General features: G+C 41.2%; 1 protein-coding gene across 2 annotated transcripts in view; it reads left to right on the top strand.

Moving 5' to 3' along the window:
• LOC148336998 (uncharacterized) overlaps nucleotides 1-22742 on the top strand; it is a 59709-nt gene extending 36967 nt beyond the window's left edge. For both annotated transcript variants that reach the window (XM_088297183.1, XM_088297182.1), the window contains one exon: nucleotides 21913-22742. In XM_088297183.1, coding sequence (XP_088153309.1) covers nucleotides 21913-22053 — 141 coding nt within the window. In that variant the 3' untranslated portion in view covers nucleotides 22054-22742. The remainder of the gene's footprint in view (nucleotides 1-21912) is intronic.
• Nucleotides 22743-23827: the final 1085 nt, after the last annotated feature.

The raw sequence follows: 23827 nt of genomic DNA, 5'->3' as shown, positions 1-23827 counted from the left end.
CAGACCCATACAGAGTCCGCATCACAGCGTACGCTGCACCGATGCGCCTGTCGATCTCATGCTCCATCCTACCATCACGTGTGAAAAAGACCCCAAGATACATGAACTCCTCCACTTGAGGCAGAATTCCATCACCAACCTGGAGAGGGCACTCTGCTATTTTCCGACTGAGGACCATGGTCCAAGATTTGGGGGTGCTGATCATGAGCTCACCTCATTCGTGAGCAAAAGAATTGGAACATGTGACTGACAGGTATGTTTTGTTGCTCCATTGTGGCAGATTACACTCCTTATTCAAACAATAATCAATGCTGAATTTCTCCGTTCACTCTGAGATATCAGAGCCATAGCAAGGCTTGGCGAGGATAGAAACTATTAGTGTACCAAGTATGTTGAATGGGTAGACCAAGGAAAATAATAGCAGTCGGCAACAGAAACATTTTGAGAGCCATTTGGGAAGTTCTGAAATACAACAACGAGTGACATGAGTAACAACTTCCAGAGGACGTCAGAAAATATCAAGTCTTGGGATTCAATACAGTATAGGAGTCCTCCAACCCATTTTTTTTTGCTTGTACTTTGTCAATTTTCATGAGTGACAACGTGAGACACGAACTCAACGGCTGCTTTTTTAAGTGTGATCCACCACCCCCCCAACGGCCCTGCTCCCCCCTTCCCACACACACGCACATGCACACCCACATACACACACTCCCCATTTTCAGTTCAGTCTCGGCAACGTTTTGATTGGCCGTGCAAAGATTAAAGCTTTGCACTCTCTGCCAAGGAGAAAACTATAATTGATATTTCAGCTCCCGGCAAACTTGCGCTTGCTGGCCACTGGCTGTTTCAGCAGAAAATTAATGTTAGCACAGCTTGGCGGATACTGTATTTACTTCGTGTCTGGTTTTTGCCTTACATTAATGCCGCAATAGTTTCACAGAAGCAAAGTGGCTGTAACGGAGGGAAACAATAATATAGACGTCAAAAATTCCTGAATGTCCGCAAACATGATTGGTACATGCACACTACAATTACACCTAGAGACAATTTGGAGTGTCCAATCAACCTCCCATTCATGTTTTTGGAATGTGTGAGGAAACCGGAGTACCCGAAACCCACGCAGGCATGGGGAGAACATGTAAACTCCACACAGGAAGGCCAGAGCCCAGGATCGAACCCTGTACCTCTGTAATGCGAGGCAGACATGTTATAACCAGTTGTTCACCGTGCCGCCCCCGGCCAATACGCGCTCAAATTATTGAGTGGATGCGGTTCACCAATGTACTAATGCACAGCGCTTGCTGGCATCGACAATGTTACATATTGAAGCAACAAGAAACACTATAGGGTGTGGTTCTTCCACTGCACTCATGTGGGTTTAGGACACCCAGTTTTCCTCTGCAAAAAACTGCATTGAACACACCAGTCCAAATGAGTTAAGAAAACACCAAAATTGAAGAACAAAGATCTTGTGTCCACGTCATTGTTCCCTTGTTATTTGAGGGGGATTGCGACTGATTGACTGTCGTGATGGGAAAATGAAGCTATAAATTTGCTTCATGATCTAGTTGTATTTTTTTAACTCCTCTCGATGGCACTCTCTGTTGAACATTGAGCTGAAATTACACTGAGTTGCCATTTCTAAAATCCCTTTATTTAAACTAACAGTGCCATCTATAGCAGTCAAGCTGGTTCATCAAGCAAATTTGAAGCTTCATGTTCTAATCACTAATTGAAAACACGATATTTGTAACTAATGAAACCTTTCAAGAAATTCAGTGAAAAACAAATTAGCTTCTACATTTAAATTGAAACTCAGATGGCACAGATACATTTCCGTAGATATACTTTCACATTTTTGTTGGCTTTTGTCTTTGAGATGATTGTTTGTAGTCCAGCCGACCTTTAAATGAATAGTAAGGACAAAAACATTTTCTAACATAGGCTGGTCATACCAACAAATAAAAAAAGTAAAAGTCGAAGTACTTAGGATTCAGGATGAACTACAGTAAAGTACCAACTCCCGATTAAGACTTTTACCCTTAAAGTGTACCTGCTGTACTCTCTGCAGTTTAGCAGCCTTGCAAGGTTAATTCCTTTCTAATTGCATGTTTAACGGCCCTCATAAAGATGTTGCGTTTTAAGATGTCAAGCACATCGGGGGAATCTAAGTCCGATCCGATCTGTCCCCGGAGCGCTTCAACTGCCAGAAGCATCTCTTGTCCACTTCATTAGTATCACTCAGAGGGTGTGAAGAAGATAAAACCGCACCTAGCATGAAAACAACGCTCTGATAGCGCCCTCACTGCGCACTCGTCCTGAATGGGCCATTGGAGTGGACACAGGGGATTAGGCAGACGACAGTCTCGTATCGGGTGCGGTGTGACTCTTCTCGGACGGCATTAGCAGGACATTAGGGCTCATTTCCATTCCGCCGACGTGCAGCCTCTGCGCCGGGCAGGCGAGCGAAAAATCATTGTGACCCTCATGCTCCGAGCCTTTCATTTCCTGTTACCATTCAAGCCTGCCTTATCGCTTGCTCTTGCCCTTTCAGCTGCTGTCTTTGCTATTTCTCTCCTGTCCTTGGTCCCGCACCTCCTCCTTTTCTTCCCGTCTTGTTCCACATCAACGGCCGAGTGAAGCTTCTCTCCCCACCCCGCCGTCACGCTTTGCAGCCCTCCCCTTAATTACCGTGTATTCTTCTTCCTTAGCTAATAATAAAAAAATAATGAATTTAAAAACGCTGATGAAACCGATTAAATGGCGGCGGGCCTTTGTGCCGAGCTGGATTTGGGAAGGAGGAGGTAGAGCTGGAGACAAAAAGTGCTTAAGAGAGGAGAAAGAGAGAATGTAAATGGTGGATGGAAATAAGAGGGAATGGTTTGGGCAGTCACCCATTTGTTGTCTTTTTGTTGTTGGGGGTCAGCGATGCTTTAGGCCCCGGGGGAACTTCCGCATCTTATCACAGCGAGCAGACGGCTGGCACATCTTTCTCATTACGAGCCTCTCAGTTATAGATGACTCCTGCTGTACTTCCCCCCTCAGCTATAGGCAGCCTCCACTCTTAGCGCTCGGCAAGCACAGTTTGAAGTCCCGGAATATAGACTTTGCTCGCCTTGCTTTATCCCTCTCATGAACATTTAGTCCTTCTGTCTGTCCGTGTAATTTAACTTTCAAGCGCGACCTGCTGCGGCTTGGAGGAGAAAGTGAATTAGCGCGTCTGGCTTGATTGAAAAGCCTTCTGAGCGGGTGCTGCTTGCCGCTTCATGATAGCCATTCTCTTTGGATGATACGCTGTTGTCGCTTGGGCTGGATGCTGTGCAGCTCATTTAAGTTCAAACGCAACACTCCAGCGTTTTTATACACTTGTTTGTGAGTTCACAAAACAAGAGCATCCGCTGATAGAGGCCTTACAACGGAATCCACTTCTTTGGCTACAGCGGGGTGATCACATACTGAATTTTTTATTTATTTTTTTAACATCCTAACTCATTTGTAAAATGTGAGAAACCACATATGAGGAAGAAAAGAAATGGATGTGTTCTTACTGCTCTTATAATTTTCAGTGTACTTAACATTACCAACACTCACATACCCATAGCTCCACTGAAATTCTTCTTTTTTTTTTTCCTTTTTTTTTTTATTGGCTACTATGCCACACGCCTTGAGGGCCAACTTCAAAATGAAAGTGAAACAATACTAGATAACATGGACATCAAATTAAAGTGAAGTAAGGAATTGATTTCGATGTATCTAGTATTGTTTCACTTTCATTTTGAAATTGGCCCTCGGAAGCAATCATTGTGGAGCCTGTCTTGACTGGATTCGGGCCGGTCTGACTTACTCCTAGTAGGCGAAAGGGAGGTGACGGACTTGAACTTGAGCCCAATATTCAATTTCCTATCCTGATGCGCACCAGCGCACCACTTTTATGCACCCCTGGCTATAACTCATGCAGGCATTATTGTTTTGTCAGTACAACACTGGCAATAAAACAGGTCACATTTATATATGGGAAGTTCTGAATGTGTGGTCCAACTGAATGATCCAAAGCCCACTCACTTGGAGAGTCATTATTTTCTTCCTTTTACAATCAATCATCAGATTTCACTGCTTACAATATTGCAGACATACAACAGAGATAAAATAAACAACTTGACTTAGATTTGTGCTTCCGTTTGTGTGGGGATGTATTCTGAATGGTGAAGAATAGACGCCACGGCCACTTCCTCAACACACCCACGTAATTAAGACCTCTTTATACCCTCAAACAGAGTGGGCAAAATATTGCTGGCCCGTCATCCGTCCGCGGCCTGGGTACTCGTTCGTCATTCATCAGTTCATCATTTTTCAAACCGAACCGAATTATAATATTCAGTTGGTCAGGCGTCCTTCAGTGACAAACTGAGTTGTTCGTCACTGAAGTACGCACTTATTGACCATTACTCTGACGGACGGAAATCCACCTTCGTCATTTTCAAGTGTCCCGTCATTCGCCAGCAAAACAGGCGACCGTCAGTGACCAGCTAGTTGCATACACTATTTCTTAGGTAAGTATTCTTGCACCCAAGTTGCCAGGATTGTAAGGGTGATAATTCAGCTGCAGGCATTATATATTTTGAAAATAATTATTAGGTTCCTCCAAAGTAGCACTACGTAAATGACAATCAATGTTGGCAAATCAGTTCATCTGTAAACTTAGTTAATTTCACGTCGAACTCTCTCTCGTTTTGTACTGGTACGACTAATGTAAAAGATAAAGATAAAGATGTCCTTTATTAGTCCCACAATGGGGAAATTTGAGGTGTTACAGCAGTAAAGTAAAGTCTAATTGTATACATTTCATATAAATACAGGACTTTACAAATGACAACGGCGCTCAGCCGATCTTCTGAGTGCACATCCGATTCCATTAGTGCGACGGTTTCTCAACAAGCTGTGCCATTACTGGTTTGTTGTCCTACTCTGTGACCCTTCCTCGCCCGCGCACGCGAGCCCCCGTGAGGCGCCCCGCCACCACATTTACATGTTAATGCTGGCAATTTGTAAACATAAATTGAAAATGTCAGGAGCTCAATAGCTTAAATGGAGATAAGTAAACGCATTATTTAAATGCTGTGTCCACTTAAAAGTCGGACACCCGTTCCATACAAAAGCGGCAAATTATTAGAAAGAGGAACACGAGGAGGAGGACGAGGAAGAGACGAGAGAAGACAAAGAGGATGAAGAAACACAGAAAAGAGGGCAAGGGCACTTTAATTCGCACAGCACGTACTTGCCGAGGGGGTGAGACGATTAGGTTTGTGATGAGAAGCAGCAGTGTGACGGAGAGGGCATGGGGGGGGTGTCAGGATGAGCGAGGATGAGGCAGATGAGAAAGGGGAGAAGCATTATCTCACCATGCTGTAAGAATAGTGCGCTTGTTTGTACGTCGTGTGGCTTTTTATGCACTTCTCTGCGCTGCAACAGGGGTGGGGAACCTTTGTCCTGTCGGCCACCATTTCCATCAGGCAACTTTTTGAACAAATGGCTAGCCTGGTTTACTATAGGGAATCTTGAGTTTGTATTCAGGCCCAAGCATCTGGTGCGCCCTGTTGAAATTACTTATTGGCATTTTTATAAACTAAATGACCAATTTGAGGGTTTTTCTTTAGTTTAAGAAATCTTTTGGGCGAGTATGTTCATCCTTGTGAAAATGTAGTGCTAAGTGTCCCAGGCGTGAACCCTAAAAATTGGCTTGGTATTGTTCTTTTAGAGTTATTGAAAATGAATCCACCGAAGCCAGTTTTACTTAACATGGGCAATTACACGGGTCCAACAAAGACAAATGTGTCCTTGAAATTTACTTTGATTGCTGAAGTTTGAACCTCACGTGTAAGACATTATAGATGTCAATTTTATCAAATGTTGCGTTTTGTTATTGCATGAGGTTGGAGCACAAACTGTGATCCACAAATTCACAACTTGACTATCGAACCGGTTTCTCTGTGAAATAGATGAAAATTGGCCCTTCTTTAAAAAAATACTAAATAAATAAAAAAATACAAATAAATAATTAAAAAAAAAAGCTCTGTGTTTATTTTGTCATGTAGTTGCACAAAATCTAATCATCTGGATCCAGATGTTATTTTGTTCAACTAATTGATGGAGAACGATTGGGTATATTCAACAACACACGTCTATCATAATGGGACACGCATAAGTCTGTAGAACCCCTACCCAAAATCGAACAGAAAGTTGAACATTTTGGTGTGAAGTAGTCATTTTGAACAAATTGCCTCAACATCAAACAACAGAACCACTTTTTTTTTATTAGTAGTATTTTTATTTATTTATTTTTTAAATTTTTTTAGTTTCTGAACATGATACACAACGACAATTCAGTCAGTTGTGCCTCATGGAAAGCTTGTAACCCTTGCAGCGAAAAACCTTTTGACAAACGACCAAATAACAAGGTCACAAAAAATATTTAGACTGAATAAATGTCCTGGGTGAATGAGCGACGCAAAATTCCAGTGTTCATTTAATGTTTTGTTGGGGGGTTTTTTTGCCATCAAATGTAGGCAGACCACAGTGTCTTTGCTTTCTGCACTCACTCACATACAAAGACAGGCAGTAGGTGCTGGGTTCCTCTTACTAGTCACACCTTCTTCACTCAACCATGTGTCAGACAGAAGCCTCTGCCCTACAGGCCACTGTCAACACACACACGCACGCCTACACACCCACACGTGCACACACACACGCAGCAATGAAGTAACTTCCCCAGGCCATAAACATACACTATCAGTCAAACGTGTTTACGCTGTATTTTAAATGACCTCAAGCTGTGAACGGCTAATATCAGAGATTAAATTGCATCGGCTAGAGATATACCATGTGGAAAATGCTCGACCTGGATCCATTCGAGAAGTCTGTAGATCTGTTGCGAGTTTTAGTTTTTACATTTCTTTCATGGACCTAAGTTAGAAAAAAGACAATGAAATACTAAATATTGGACCAATAATTCAGATTTTTTTATAAGTTGTAGAAGTGGTCATGAGTTGATATGTGCATATGAAGGTTTGCGGATTTTTGGAAGCAGCAGTTCTGTACTTGCTGGCTTCAAGCATTGTTGTTTGCGCTCGCAGCCAGCTCGACAGAGAGCGTTTCAATCCACAACTCAAAGCACTTCATTTGAGCAAAGTATCGAATATCCGATAAAACGCGTGTCACGACTATGAAACGCAAATATATTAGTCACGTGTTTTCCGCTTCTTCTCGTTCGTTGATGTAATTTCTGCAGACATTGTATTTGTTGCCGAGAGGGCGTGTGTAGAATCTAGGGAATCGTGCTGAAGAGTCATATGCCCCTTTTTTGTGACCCTTCCCCGAAAGTTGATGGAGAATTGGGACACGTTTTCTTTGTCGTGAACACGCATTCCAAGGGGGAAAGGTACAAGATGAGATTTAAGCGCTGCTATTGGGCTTGGGCCACAGTGTCTGTTTATACTTTCTGTCTGATAGGCCCACTTACTGTGATGAGTGACGTTTGATTGCTGACATTAGTTTTTCAGTGTTTTGTTTGGAGCACAGCACAATGAAATAGATAAATAAATAAACATGTACATGATTGCCAGTGATTATTTTGAGCTTTACACTACTATGTTGAACCCACTGTCAACCTGCAGTGGCAGATGTTTAACTATTTTCTAGAAATATAAAACCATAAAAAACACACGATACTTAATGTAAATAACCCTGTGTTAGGTACTCTTGCCAGCGTCGTCAGGGTTGCCTTTTTGGCGGTCTCGCCAGCCGCAGCCTTCATTTGAAGACAATATAATGCATCACTACATTATAAAAGCAGAATATAGGAGAGGGTAAAATAAAGAATAATTTCCCCAATTTTCTATAACTGAGCAGCTCCTGGTCGATTTTAAAACATACTTCACGTTTAAAAAAGCGTCTCTGTGTGGTCCTAAATAAATCCAGCTTAACAGCGATGTGTGTGCGCGTAGAGAGAACAACTGCATTTGAATTTAAATGAGCTGCAAGACGGGGCACCACCTTCATTTGAAAGAAAGTAATTAGCCTTATCATCTGAAGTGGAGAACTTTTCCAACACGGGGGTCTTTATCTCGGCTTTAAAAGGCTTAATTACAAAAGATGGCGACTTGGCAATGGACGAGTCTGTTTATTTATAGTGAAACAATGATACTGTGGGGAATATACTGCCGCTTTTCGTGGTCAATAGATAAAACTACTTTTAAAACCAGTTCATTTGTGGTCTATTTAATTAAAAAGTTGGATCTAACAATCAGGCATGTTGGTCACGAGACACATTTTTCTTAGTTATAGGTGCTTTTCCACCGGAAAAATCAGGCACCACAAGGTACTTTTTGTGATTCAGCCATATTGTCAAGCAGACTGTGTGAGTGACAGACTGTAAACCACTTGTAGGTTGTTGTACAGCTTCATCATTGACTCAGTTTACCTGCAGTCAATATTTGGGTTAAGGTCAAACTTCTGATTTCTGAGTCATTCAGAATAACTTGTTTACATGTCTTTGTTCCAAAAGTGTACTGTCCTACTTGCATACTTTAGCTTTCGCCATGTTTCGTTTATCGCTAATTCTGGTGGGTTGCGCGCCAAACACTGCTTGTACAAGCACGTCCTCTACTACAAAGACCAAGATGCCTTGCGGTTGAGAATGCGCAGGGTGTCCTGTGCGATCCGGGTAGTCCGATCGGCGTAAGGCCTCAACACACCAATCCGACGTTGGCTATCGGAATGTAGGTACACGCCATCTATTTGGTGTAGCGCGCCACGTCATAAAGTCGGAACCGTTGGTAGGGCGTCTGGGGGGGCGTGTTCGGCCGATTCGACATGTACTATCGGGTTAAATGATCAGTGTGATGGGCTGTTAGCTAGCGAATCTGTGCACTGGACACGAACCAAAAGTGACAAAATCGGATCAATTGTGAAAATTTAAACTATTTCTCAAGAACTAAATCAACTTTGCTAATTTTCGCATCTCCTTTATGGACATAACGGCTGGCTGAACAGAAGAGGGCCAAGACAAAGTAATCACTCTCATTTACAAAAGACCGCCGTTATTGGACATCACCGTCAAAGGCGACACATTGACTATCGCCGCCGATGGCATGGAGGGGTACTACTTCTCATGCATGCATAGAAGATCTGGAGTAATTGGCGTCTCCGTCGGCGTATGCGGCGTGCGCTTCGGTCATTTTCCTGTCCGGGGTTCCGACTTCTAGGCGGATGCGACAGTTGCCCACGATGGCCGACGTCGGATTGGTGTAAATGCGCAGATATTCGCGTTAGAAAAGGAGTAGACATGATATTCAGAATTTAAAAAAACTGAATAAGGGCTATTTTGTGTAATTGCGCACCTTTACTTGGCTTTGAAAACCTGAATACTGCCAATATTTGATTTTCAAAAGGTTTATTGACTGCATGTAAACATAGCCATTGCTTATCCTGTGACTTTGCCTCCAGTCTCCAATTTACTGTCGTCGCGGTCACCTCTTGAATAACATGTGCCTCGTTACTATAGTCAGCAAAAAGATCGTTGCCGTCCTCCATTGTATTGTCGTATTATCATTGAACTACTTTGTTCACAGTGGCCAACACATTGACGCTCTCGTGGCTTGTTGGAATGGGTCAAAAGCTCAAGAACAGCAACATTATTGGTCAGAAAAAAAAAATCATGTTTTGTTAAAACATGTCAGTTGTAAAAGGTCTATTATTGTCTGTATTTGTATTTTCTTCTCAAGAATAACAAAAAGTTCTTTAAAAAAAAAAGTCTATTCACCTTAATTTTCATCTACTTCCAAAGAGTTGAGCATGCGTCCTCCCGTTGTGCGTTGTCCTACATTGCCATGCCCAATGTCAAATGTAAAATAATCAGGCTTGTGTTTTTTTTTTTTGGGAACGGTTTTGTTATTCCGCACCAACAGTTTGCCTTTGAAAGTGGCTGCAGACGCTCGGCGGTAATCATAGGCGGCAAATGTCACCTCGCAAAAGGAGAGAAGACAAGCTGTTATTATTCTCAGGGGTGAACCGTTGCCTTAAAAAAAAGACACTGAAAAAAAAAACTCAACTCTGGAGTGTTAAAGGACCTTCATGGTGTCGCGCCATACGACATTTTGAGGTTATTAATGGCATAATAATGCATCACGCAGCACAAGACGACCAACTCGGTAAAACACCAAACGTACTGCTTTTCATTTGCTAATTTTAGATTTAGAGCCAAGAAGAGTTTTCATCCAAATATTTTCTGTGATTATGACTTCAATTTTGTGTTCGTGCCAGTCAGTGCTAGACTACTGTGCATTCTCACTTAAGAAGAAATTTGAACGGAGCTGCTGTGGCAGTTTTCTCAGTTTTCTTGTTAAGGAACTAACACCAGTTGCCGTCCACAAAATTTTGACTTTTATGATCCGGTCTGTGGTGGAAAAAAGTGTTGGGCAGTAAGCAGTACTTCTAAAAATAAGGGGAAAAAAAGCAACAGACATTAATTTTCATTTGTTCTGTAATAACAATGGATAGTTTATAGTCTGGCATTGAGTCTGTGTGCATTTAGCAATACTCTTGAGTCTGGCATTTGTTGTTGCTATGTCCTCTACGGACGTCTGCCACTCTATCTGCCTTTTTGCAAACAGACCAGCATGCCCTAAATTAATCCTTCAGGGGTTCCCACAGTGCCTCAATTTGAAATTCAGGCCTGCTCCCGCAAGTCTGTGCTTGTGAAACTGAGTTTGACCGTTCTTGATGTGATTTGTCGCCTCTGGATCGGCGCCTCTCGGCCTAATCGCTGGAACTGTTTGCGGCGCGTTGTATTCCGGTGATAAATATCAAGGCAGCATCGGTTCCATTCCTTCGATATGACTTTTGACACATAGCTTCCTCGATCATACAGTTGGAAGTCACATACAGATTTTGTAATGGTGCAATGAATCCAAGGTTGAACATTTTGGCCATAATTCCAAAAAGCATGTAGCGCAAAGTGCAAACACAACACTGCTCACCACCAAAAGAACGGCGGCCGAGCATCATGCTTTGAACTTGAAGCTGTTTTTCTTCAGCTGGATGAGGAGGACGGGGAGTTATGAGCAGTTCAAAAGAGCACTCAGTGTCAGCACAAAAGAACTTCAGGCTTTGCATGAAAGTCAAACAAAATGTCAGGAAAAACTTACCAGAACAACTGGAGTTTATTTTTGGAGGCAGGTTTGTGCTGACAAACATTTAAAATGATGTTAAATGTGAATGGGTGTGTGGTTAGTTTTTTTTCATTTAAATTTTTTACAAATTACTGAGCACTCTTAAGTGTTTGAAATGGCTCAGTCTCTTTGACGATCCAAATACAAATAACAAATCTGAGTCTCCTGATGAGGTATGCAAATGTCTAAGGATGTAACTATTCCTTCAAGCTCCGATTCGATTACATTTTCAGTTCCCGATTCGGTTACATTTTCTTTCTTGGGCTTTGAATTTTTTTTATTTTAACATGTGCATTTTGTCCTTGTTACAAACAGTAACTTTTTGTCACTTTACAAAAAAGCTTGAAAATTAACAAATCATTTTGTCTGTTTAACTCCATTTTTTTTTCTTATTAGTGTTTTGTTAGAGCCCGAACTAAACGTTAAGATACATAAATGTGCAACGGATTTGACTGCTATCATTACAAATCCTTATGATCAAAATTTCCATATCGATTTTTTTATATATATTTTAAGCAGTTTAAATCGATTTTTAATTTGATTTTGAATCAATTCCAACACCCCTAGAAAAGAGCAATATGTTAACAGAATGCATTTTTCTCTCTTAATTGAGCTGAGGCCATTTTTTGGAAGAAGAATGTTCTGATATTTCTTTGTTCCACTATTAATTTCAATAACATGCGAACTCGTACATTCAAAGTACATTACACCTAAAAGGAGACAATCGCTCAATCACAAATTTGTTTGATCAATGACTACAGCACGTGTAACAAGCGTTATACACTCTCACTTATATCCTATAAGTTGTTTGTGATGCTTGCTGAAGAAATTGGTGGAAGGCTTGCAAAGTGAGGTCTCTCGTGCGCGTGCTTCAAAATGCACAACGTTGCAGTCTATTAGTTGGCCACTAGATGGCAAAATCAAATGTACACACGGTCCCTTTAAAAAAGGAGGCTGTTTGACGGTGCTTATTCTAGGTTCACGCCAAATCTGTTGTGAGCGTTTCCGGCAGCGCAATTGAATTGAAGTCAAGCGTTTCAGCAGCCAATCAGCTCCGGGACGTACTACGTCGCTCTCAGCGTCTTATACACTTGGCAGGTTGTTTAAAAAGAGAAGAAGAAGGAGGAGGAGGAGAAAATGATCGTTGCCGTCTGTGGACATCCAGAGCTTTACTATGCGGCCAGCTACCAATACATGCCCCCCCTGAAAAAAAATAAAAATAATGTGACCAGGCTTGGAGACAAATGAGCGTGAGCTTGCTGCACCTGCCCTCCTTTTTTTTTTTTTTTTTTTTTTTTTATACAGCTGTTGAACTTTACCAAGATAGCACTATTGTTCGCGTTCGACAGTGTCAGCCACTTGAATGCGACAAACTTTTTTTCTCTGTTTGCTACTAGAAACGCTGTTGTCGTCTCAAAGTGAAGTTCCTCACCGTGAGCGCGAATGAGCGGATGCGTTGTGAACACCTCCACGGTGAATCGTCACCAAATTAAGCAAAGAGGAAATCTCAAACGGATTTGCTCTGAATGTAACATCAAAGTTTGCATGGGTTCAATGAATCTGGAAGTAACGTAACATCTTTGTAATTCAGTTTTATCGTTAATTTTGTTGTGTATTCCAGCTTTTGACCCTGTATGCAAATAGAAAAATTGAGAGATATTTTATTTATTTATTTAGTTTTTTAACACAACCAATTCAGGGTGTACCCCGCCTTCTGCCCGAAGACTGCTGGGATAGGCTTCAGCCTGCCTGCGATCCTTGTGAGGACGTGCGTCTCTGATGATGGATGGAAGTTTACAAACTTTGTAGACTCCTCAGTTCATCTACACAATTACTTTCTGTCGTAGCACCACACACACGCACACACATTGTGAGAATCCAGTTTTCTCAATACACAGGATGTGTTTACTCCTGTCCTTCATCTCCGGGCTATGCAATTGTGCTGATAACAGCCTGCACACAGCGTTTGACTAATTGGCCATCTCGTATGAGCGATGGCGGCGTCACCTTTTGTGATTTAATAATTGTTTTGTTGTCTGCTCGAGGAAAAACGGTCACATAACAATAACAAAGGTAGACTGCAATTTTCTGACTCGCAATGGCTCAATCCATTTACCACCGTCAAGTCAATTGTGATGAAATAATTGAGATTTTTGCAGAAAATGTCTCGTTTTGTTTCTTGGAGCTTCATTGGCAAAGACATGACAACAAAGTTTGAGCGTTATTGTGCATTTGCACTCTCATGTTGTAAATTAAGTGACATGTCTGCAATCATGTCAAGGCCAACATGAAAGGAAAGCTGCACTGAGTTTTGTTGGATGTGCAGATTACTTTAGCCACGAGTGTTTTACACAAAGTACAACGTAAAATAATACTTAGCTCTCCAGGAACCATCATGACATGCAATAAAATAATGTAATGTAGTAGGTTTAAGGGTTCAGAGGTCATGGAGGGTCTTATTTTCATGTCTAGCGCAAAATGCAGTCTAATTGTGCGCATGGATGACGTTTTCTTTCTTATGGTATTTTCGTAGATGGCCTCAAGTAGAAATAAGCATTTGCGGCGTTGTGGGCGTGAACACAGCTAACTTGATTCCTGAAACAGACGTGCTGAAGTCCATGCAGGAAATCTGTGTGCACAAAATAAACTATCAAACGACTCTCGCGATGAGAAGCGGATTGGATAAAGGATGGTTGGATTATTCCTTTTCAAAAAATCGTAATCTGTGCAGCTGGTGTGGATGCGGATGTTATTTTCAGTCTGGGCAGCGATTCCTCTCTCAAGTAGCACGTTCGAGACACAAAGTTTTATTTCAATATTTCAACAACTTACCCACTTTCAATTGAATCACAAGATTCATCTTGTTTTGCTTTTTCTTTTTTTAATCTCTTGTTTTATTGTTTTGGGCAACACGTCAAGTCTTGCGGGACGGAGCCTACCTTCTTATTGGTCAGCTGTCACGTCTCGTCATTGCCACAATCTTTGCCTCTTTTGCTTTCCTGAAGCAAATGGTGCTAATTTAGGCACCGCATGGGAGCTCTTCATCCACATCCAGTGTGTGCGCATTTGCTCAAATTCTTCACCCCCCCAACTTCCACCCTCTCGGATGATGAGGCCATACACACAGTGCATGTTTTGTGTTAAGGGAGGGGTGGCCCTTACTTTACTCTACTATAGATCATATATTTCGATGCAAGTAGAAGCGAGGTAAGAAACAAGACCATGTGGCTGAAGTGTTACAAACTTGGTGACATTTTTGCTATATTTCGCAACTTTTGCGACCCCTCAGCAACTTTTCTGCCAAAAAGTGACTTGCAAAAATATGCTAATGCGCGCAGTTGTTTTCATTTCCTACACGATGACAGGGCCAAGAAACTTTGGCCTGATAATACTGTACACAAATCTACAGTTTTGTATATGTTGGTGTTGGGTGTGTTCCAAGTCATCACAAAATCATTAACTGTCAATTATATACTATACTTATTATTTGGGAGTATTGACTAGCATTGGCTAATATGAGTTGGTGGTTGGAGTACATAAAATTAAAGATCCCATCCTTCGATTATCTGATCCGCTTGACCTCACTAGGTTCACGGGGGTGCTGGAGCCTTTCCCAGCTGTCTTCAGGCAGTGGACGGGTCACACCCTGGACTGGTTGCCAGCCAATCGCAGGGCACACAAAGACAAACAACCATCCACGCTCACAATCACACCGTGGGACAATTTAGAGCGTCCAATTAAACGATCATGTATATCTTTGGAACGTGAGAGCAAACCGGAATACCTGGAGAAAACCCACGCAGGCACGGGGGAGAACATGCAAAATCCACACACGAAGGCCGGAGCCGGAATCGAACCCTGCACCTTTGAACTGTGAGTCAGACATGCCGCCCCTAATAATAATTCTAATAATATAATTTCCTAAATTTGCATCGATGATTAACATAGCTACACATGTGACATTTATGCTTTTTTGAAATACATTAAACATCAGGGAAAAATGAAAAATTTAGTTTACAATGTTGGCTTAGCCCTTGGCGCGCATTCCAGTTTTTCATGGGTCCCCTTTGCAAAATTAATTGGCAACCTCTGCTATAGATGAATGGATAGCTCGCTATTGTCTACTGTAGAACAGATACTCGATAGTTAGCTAATGTAGACGTGTCATTAGCACCCTAAAGCTGCACATTCGTGTCTTTCTAAACGCGCTCCTTGAAATGAGCACTTACGTGTGGATTTCAGTATTAATGGACTTTCCAGTACATTTGGTCTGACGCCAATGGACCCGATTGCTGAGTATGCCTGCAGGACATTAATTGATGGCTGGGTTACACTTGCTAATAAGCGTCATAAATAACGCTTTAGCAGGGCGAGGGGTGATGAGGAGGGGGTTGTGTCAAAAATATGAACGGCTGCTTTGACATCTTAATGGCGATCAGAGTGAGATGGGATCACGTGAGAGGGCTGGGGGTTGGGTAGAAAGGGGTTCCATAATGGCAGAGCGCGACCGTCCGCAGTGGCAATACGGTGACATAATGACCCAATGACACAAACGGGCCGGAGTGCATCTCGCATGTGTCAGACGTAGCGTTAATGGACGGCCTTGTCAACATGCTCTCACACGGCCCCGCCGCCAACGCAGCTGTTGCAGATCCGTCAAAAAAAAAAAAAAAAAAAAAGGCTCGGCCCCACGTCGACGGAGAGGATCAGCCGCCCTCCTCAAAGTCACTGATGGCGGCCGTAAAAACCACAGAGCGTTCACTGACGGCGTCATTGATTTTATCCTCAAATTATTGTTGAGGACACGCCACGCCTTGCATACCAATGGCAGGCCGTTCACTGGCGGACAAAAAGTAGAGGCGGCTAATGATCCGGACGGCCACCGCAGTTTTTTTGGGGCGAATAGAAGTTGGGAGTTGAGCAACACAGGCATACGCACGCACACACTCTCATACACACACGCGCATGTAGGTTGGCAAGTTTCACCTCAGCATATTGCAGCCAGGAAGCTCATCAGTGGAAAAGCAAGTTGTGCCAAGACAATTTTTGCATGGGAGCGGGGCTCAACTTTTGGGATTAAAAAACAATAACAAAAATCAAACTAGCATAACGGAAGTCTGACTGGTGCATATTGTCGTTTTAAAATAAGGACCTAAATCCATATTTTGACCCCCAAAAATATTGCCTTATAAATCTCCTCAGGATGCTGGCTACCTGCTCAAATCAGATCATTTTATTCTATCCCTGAATGGAAATTGTTAACAACTATAATACATTCTGCATTTGGTTGAATTTTTTCAGTTTATATAAAAAAGGGACTTGACAAGGCCATTTTGTTCAAATTAACTTGACGCTTTGCTTCACTTAGACCTGAAGTTCACGATATATATATATAATATTGGTACACACATACTGAAAAATGATTGTGAGCTTTCTCTTCACTTTCCAATCCAAGTCAGCAAAAACCTAATTGTCTGATGTTGGTAACAGATTAAATAGCCTAAATGATTAAAGACAAAGAATCATAAATCTGTACAGTACTTCAATAATTAATAAATCCACTATATAAGTGCAGTATATTAAGTACAATGGGGATCACTTTTGCTCCTGGTGTGTGTGTGTGTGTGTGTGGCCAAATGAGTCCTGTATTCATCTCTTCCAGCAGAGGGGTGGACGTACGCTATCATTAGCCTACATGCTAGCGTGACAGCGGCTTTTGTTGGGTTCTCTTGAAGTTCCGGTGGTGGACGTGCCAACGTTTAGGCAAGTGTGTGCCAGCGATTGCACATTCTGCAGCGTGTGTCCGCTATATGTGCAGCTTGTGTGTGTGTGTGTAAATGTCTACTGGGGCCTGGTGGGGTGACAGTTGTGCTCTGGCAAGTAGGTAATTAGCATGCATTATTCAAATGAAAGACGGTGGGAATGAGGGTGGGGACCCAATCCACCTGGTTGTCAGCCGCCCGAGCTCGTCTCGTTCAGCACCACTTACTCGGCACACTGAGAACATTACAATGCTTCTTGTCAACGCATTAAACCCCTCCACCCACATCCACGTCGCCACCCCTGCAAGGTGACAATGCACCAAATTGACTGAACCACATTATGGAGGAATTAGCCAGTATCATACCTTAAGGTGCAGTCACAAACACATCTTTGTGGTTTGAATGAGATGTGTCACATCGGACAATTTTATAAAATAAAAATTGTTAATACCCAGAAAGCTACAGTCTGCAGGATTTGAAAGAAAAAAAAAAAAAAAAGAGCTCCTTAAAATGTTCGTATAGCAAAAAGTACAAAGTGAGTAGGATTTCACAAAATTAACCAAAATAAAATAAAATAAACATTTAGATGAGATATTTGAGACAATAAAGACTTCAATACAGTTTGATGAGAATCTGGATACACGTGAAGATTATTCTCTGTTTTGGCATCATTAGGACCGTAGTCTAATTTAAAAAAATATATATTTAAATTATGATTGAAATATTCTGTTCCACGGTCAAACTGTCACCATCCTTAAAGGTTTGCTTTTTATGAAAAACAGACAATGTTCTAAATAACCTTTCATACACATGGAAAGAGAAGTTGACCAATATAGAATAACACCAAAACTAAATTAAAATAATTCTACTCATTTTGATCATGTTTGTTAATACGGCCTTGGGTGGTGGTCAATGGTTGAGTGTTGGTCAAAGTAGTCTGGGTAAAGCATCAAATCAAATGTTTGACCAAGTTTTTTGCACTTTTAAGTTGTTTAATTAGGTTGCCAGGAAAATGTTTCGCAAGATGGCAAACTACCGAAAGAGGGCTCATCCACCATTCCTTTTGGCGCGATCTCTCTAAATCATCCTCCCTTCTTCAGACCCAGCCACAGGTTTTCAATGGAGTTTCTGTCAGGGAACTGAGAAGGCCTTTGGAAATTCTACTGGCACTGGGAAGCTTCTACTAGCCATTGTTTCGCACACGTGCCTTAAAGCCAGGAGATTGAGGTGTGTCTCGCTATTAAACGAACGTTGTTTTACAATTACCCATTGATACCACAAGATGGCGTCAAAGCACTTTATTAGACAAGGCTACAGATTGATTCAATGAAGCTAGTTCCCTCACTTCATTTTTCTTGGCCACAAGACGGTACCAAAGCAATATTTTTTACATTAAACATGGCTTTGGTTTGAGCGCAAAAAAGACACAGGTAGGTTTTTCAGTGAATAACAGCAGAGAATTAGGGTCCCCCCCAAAATATTAGAGAATGGTGAATAAAAATATATGCTACAAATATGTTCATTGTATTGGTCTGGTGTTCCTAATGTCGTGGTTCCCAATTTTGATATTCCGAGCATGCTATTTTTTTTCCACCCAAGCCTTTTGGCACGTTCTGCATCCACACTGACCACCAGCTGCTTTGCTCCTCTGCTGCCTTCTCATCTCCTGACTGCATTTAGCCACAGATGAGTCATTAGCACTTTAGCGTTATCACTAGCACATTTCCCCCGTCCCACCGCGCCTCCCCTCAGCCCCATCCAGAAGAGGCCTCTGTTTACCAAATTGATCAATTAGCTGTGTAGATTAGGCTCCCCTGGCCCCTCCCCTTATGCATTCAGCAATGCCAATATTTACATGTGTCCGTTGCTCCTCTTCCAAACACATTCCAGAAGATTTACGTCCTCAGGTGACCGATCACACCAAGAATAGAGTGCCTCATCAACTTTTACCTGCTTGCTTGAACACACGCACACACACACACACGTGCACACACACTAACAAAACTGTGACAAAGACGGATGATGATATACAACAATTTAAATGCAGAAAAATTACACTTTGTCTGTTGTTACAATGCTGTGCTCTCCAGTCACTCTCCAACAATGCTTCTCCTGGCTCAAGGTCCAATTCCCGGTGGATTGACTGGCCATGAAATTAGACTGGCATAAACCCTCCACACGATTTACATACCGCACTTTCTGGCTGGCTTTGGACCACCAACTCGTCCTTTGTTCCACAGGCTCGACTATAATAGACTTAGACTGCCCTCATGTGACAGAAAGGTGTACTACATACCAGCGTCCATATCATTCAGATAATGTAACATGAAAAATCACCCACATGTAAAGCTATAATGCAACATGATACAACATAATATACAAAATATTATAATTCATCCTGTAAAATGTAATAAATTGTCAAACACTATACATTATATAACGTAAATCCTGCTAGTATATTTGCAATTATATTATTCATATCATTTAAAAATACATGTTTTACACATTGTTAAATGTTCTTGGTTTCCAGATATTGTCCAACATGAATGACAATGAATATAGCTTTACTTACACCATATGGTGCCCAAATTGCTTTACAAAACCTCACATTCACGCACACGCACGTACACACTTAAACAAATTTTTATGTATGCATGTATGTATATATGTGATACAGGGCGGCACAGTGGATGACTGGTTAGCACGTCCACCTCATAGTTGAGGTGCAATGTTCGATCCGGGGCTCCGGCCTCCTGTGTCAAGTTTGCATGTTCTCCCCGTTTTCCATGGTGTACCCTGCCTGCTGCCTGAAGACGGCTGGGATCGGCTCCAGCACCTGTGCGACCGTCATGGATGTATGTGTGTATGGATGTATATGTATATATATATATATATATATATATATATATATATGATATATATATATGTATATATATATGATATATATATATGTATATATGTATATATATATATATATATATATATATATATATATATATATATATATCAATAGTATTCATTCATTCGCGCACACATACTTACATATTTACATTGGTCTTGTTATTATTATTATTATTATTAATATCCTTATCTGAAACTATTTGTGGACATACAAAGCACCACAAGATGGTGCCAAAATACTACTAATATTTGTCAATTATATACCTATAAACGTTTTGTATATGTATGTACATACATATATATATATATATATATATATATATATATATATATATATATATAAATAAATATATGTACGTACATACATATATATATATATATATATATATATGTATATATATATATATATACATATATATACATCTATATCTTCGGGCAGTAGGCAGGGGACACTCTGAACTGGTTGCCAGCCAATTGCAGGGCACACAGAGACGAACAACCATCCGCACTCACACTCATACCCAGGGGTAATTTAGAGTGTCCAATCGACCTGCTATGCATGTTTTTAGAATGTGTGAGGAAACCGGAGTACCTGGAGGAAACCCACGCAGGCACGGGGAGAACATGCAAACTCCACACAGGAAGACCGGCGCCGGGATATATATATATATATATAGGGGTATTTGGCTGAAAAAATAGTCACTGAAAACAGGTTGTGAACCACTGCTCTAGATAAACTCCATTAAAAATCTAAGGTTGCAAGAAGCGTCAAACTAAGACACCCAGTGACTTTACTGTCTATTGTTTAATAAGAGCCATTGGTAGACTACCAAGGCATGATGCAAAATATGACCGTGCAGTGTAGTTGTAGATGTTAAAATGCATGTTTTAATTGCAAGTGAATCCTAAAGTGAGAAGATACCTATTAATTTGTACACAAGAGAGAGTTAAACGGTGAGCGAGAGAGCATGACATCGAGCAGGTGGCTTCACCAGTTTGTACTTTCCAAGGACACGCCGGCTCTGTTCCAGCCTGCTCTCCGGTGGCAGCCTATCATTAGCCGGGGCCTGCGAGATGGGACGACATTGGGGGAATTGTGGGCTTTCACATCCACAAAAGCTAGTCTGCGGAACACCAGGTGAAAGTGAGGCCATTTGAGCTCAAAGGTTGTCGGAAATGCTGGCCTCGTTTAAATCACAAGTTGTTTTGTCCACAGCAGTCAGTGAGGATTGGGGTGCCCGGTGTGCACGTGACTTGGTGGAGGCCGGCCATGCACCAAAACCGGCAGATAGCGTGTTGGTATCCCCCTTATGCCTCCATCTCTCTTTTTTTTTTCATTAGTGATAAAAATGCTACAAATAGAAAATATGCCCAAAAGATTGTGATCCAAAAAGCATTATGAAGTGTTGGTAAGAAAAAGCATTTTTTTTAGATGTTCAAATAACCAAGCAATTTAAATGTACTAAAAGAAAAATAAATATTTTTAAGCACAATTACTCAAAACCTGAAACTTTGTAAGGAGGTCAAAGGAATGTCCTTTTATTTTTCATTAATATTGCTGTCGTATTAATGACAAAAAGTCAGGCAATTCTCTTAAAATGTGATTTATACTAATCCAAATGTTGATTTTATTTATTTGTTTATTTTTGGCCACTTTCTAATTTTCTTTTTATATTTTCTGAAACTCATAAGAAATGTTCAAAACCCCCCCAAAAATGTGGAAATTAAAAAACTATATGTATACCTAATATTGCTATTACGACTATTACTAATCCATTATTATTGTATTTTTTAATGTATGACTGTATTCTTTCACAACAGCATGAAAAGCATTTTTAAGCCCTTTGAACAGTGAGTACTGTCGAAATAAAATGTACTTACTTTCTTACTACTGCGACTACAAACTTCATGAATGGTATCTTTGTTGCTGTATTGCTTATTAATACATCTCATTCACTTTGTACTTGAAGCTTTGGTGAAAAAAAAAATCAATCCTCCATCTCTGTCTCCCTTGGCAACAGGTTATCATCCATAGTTACAAGGAGCGGTTGCTAGGTGCGTTGCTGAGATACCAACCCCTCTCCTCGCCGCCGGCACTACGCAGGAGGCCGCAGGGTCTTCGCCGATGGCGTCGAGAGATGAGGGGATGGGTGAAAGAATGACAAGAGGCGGGACAGTGAGGTACTGCTGCCAATTGCACGCTTGAGAGGCAGCCAGGGAAGGGAAGGAAAGGATAATGCACAAGCCAAAGTGGGCAATCTGCTACAGTTGCATTTTATCATGTACTATTTGTACAAGGCTGAACCACAGCCAAACACGCTGAATTTACATAAAAAAAAAGAAATGAAATTTAAGGCCGCTATCATAGTCGGAAAAAGTGTGGACGACTTCAATCACTTGTCCTTTGTGGGTTTTCCTCAGCGAGGCTGCAGAAAAAGTTACATGTTGGTAAGAAACTTTCTGGCACGGCCTGCGTTTTGCAAGCTCGCTGTCCTCCCTTAAATGATAGATGACAAGCAGCACAGCTGTGGTTGCTATACTTGCAAAAAGCAGTAGAAAGTAAAGGTAATTTGGAGTTGGTCCCCAGCTCCCACTCTTCTGGGGAGACTCCGTAAAAGATGTTGAAGGGCGAATGTTTGTGCATTCATCTAGCATAACGTGTGTAAGGGTCTGTTATTAGAAGGACCATCATTCCGCGGATAAACCTTCTAATATGGCTTTCCCTGAACTCCAGATACTAAAATGGAAGCATGAAATTGTCCAGTATGGCTTGATGCGATGAAGACCTAAGATTCGGAAGATCTTAGGGCTGCGCAGTTCAACCCCTGATATATTTATTGATTAAAAGGTGTGTGTGTGTGTCCAGGGACTTGTTTCACTATCACATTTTCTGGAAAAATATGCATCAAAAGTCCCACCAAACTACTACTTATTTTATAATTACACCACATAATGTTCCACTGATGAGAAAGGGGAAGTGTGATAATAACCTTAGAACAAGAAGTGCAACTTAGCTTAAGAGGACTTCGTATGAATATGCGCAAAAAAAGTAATTATATAAATAACTAATCAATAAATCAATCGTCGACCAATTAACTTGCGATGTCAAAAGGGAACTTGTAATGATAAACCGTAGATCTGAAAATTGGTCTTATTACGACTTAGGAAAACATCCATTCATATTTGTTCTTGTTATGGGTTTCGGGCGGAAGGTGGAATCAGTCAGACATATTTTCTTCACATTTTTATTGTTACTTTCATTTTTTCAGTAATATATCCGCTATGTTTCCATAAGTTGTACTTGAATACGTGTGAAATGAATATTCAATTAATAAAGAGGTGTGTCGCAAAAACTTTCCTCTATTTTTAAAATACTGAACAGCCCTCAGGGAAGGGATTCCCGCTGTTTCAGTACTTTTAGCCACATAACACCTAACTTAGACAAGCTGCCACTTATTTTTTTCACGTCATTATTTTCTAATGGCAGATCTAATTAGTGTGTTGATGATATGCACCCATGGGAGAGCTTCCTCATGAGCCGTCCTTGTGCTGTATTTGGTGCTGAAGCGTCTGCTTGCAATTTATGACTCCGTCTCTAGGGGGCAGTATGACAGTGCTCAAAGCCTGTCCAAGACTTTGCACTGCTTCCCGAAGTCCACACACAAACACACACCATCTCCCATCTATTTCAAGACTACATTCTCCACTTTTTTTTTTATTTTAAGAGAGGGGACATTAACACAATGTCACCGGATGAGAGACCAACCCCCAAAAGAAAGGCTCGCTTTGAATGGACGTCCAGTACTTTTTTTTTCTTCCCCGGCTTCTGACATCCTTATTAGGATGTTAATTCACAAGCGAATAAACAGACCAAAAAAAAAAAAACACCCCGTGTGAATTTGCCTCTCAGGTTGGCTGATTGTAAGCGTATTTCGC

This window comes from Idiotropiscis lumnitzeri, chromosome 5 (assembly GCF_059441095.1).
Source record: "Idiotropiscis lumnitzeri isolate Australia: NSW breed Sydney's pygmy pipehorse chromosome 5, RoL_Ilum_1.0, whole genome shotgun sequence".
Classification (NCBI taxonomy): domain Eukaryota; kingdom Metazoa; phylum Chordata; class Actinopteri; order Syngnathiformes; family Syngnathidae; genus Idiotropiscis; species Idiotropiscis lumnitzeri.
This window is presented reverse-complemented; position numbering and strand designations above follow the sequence as displayed.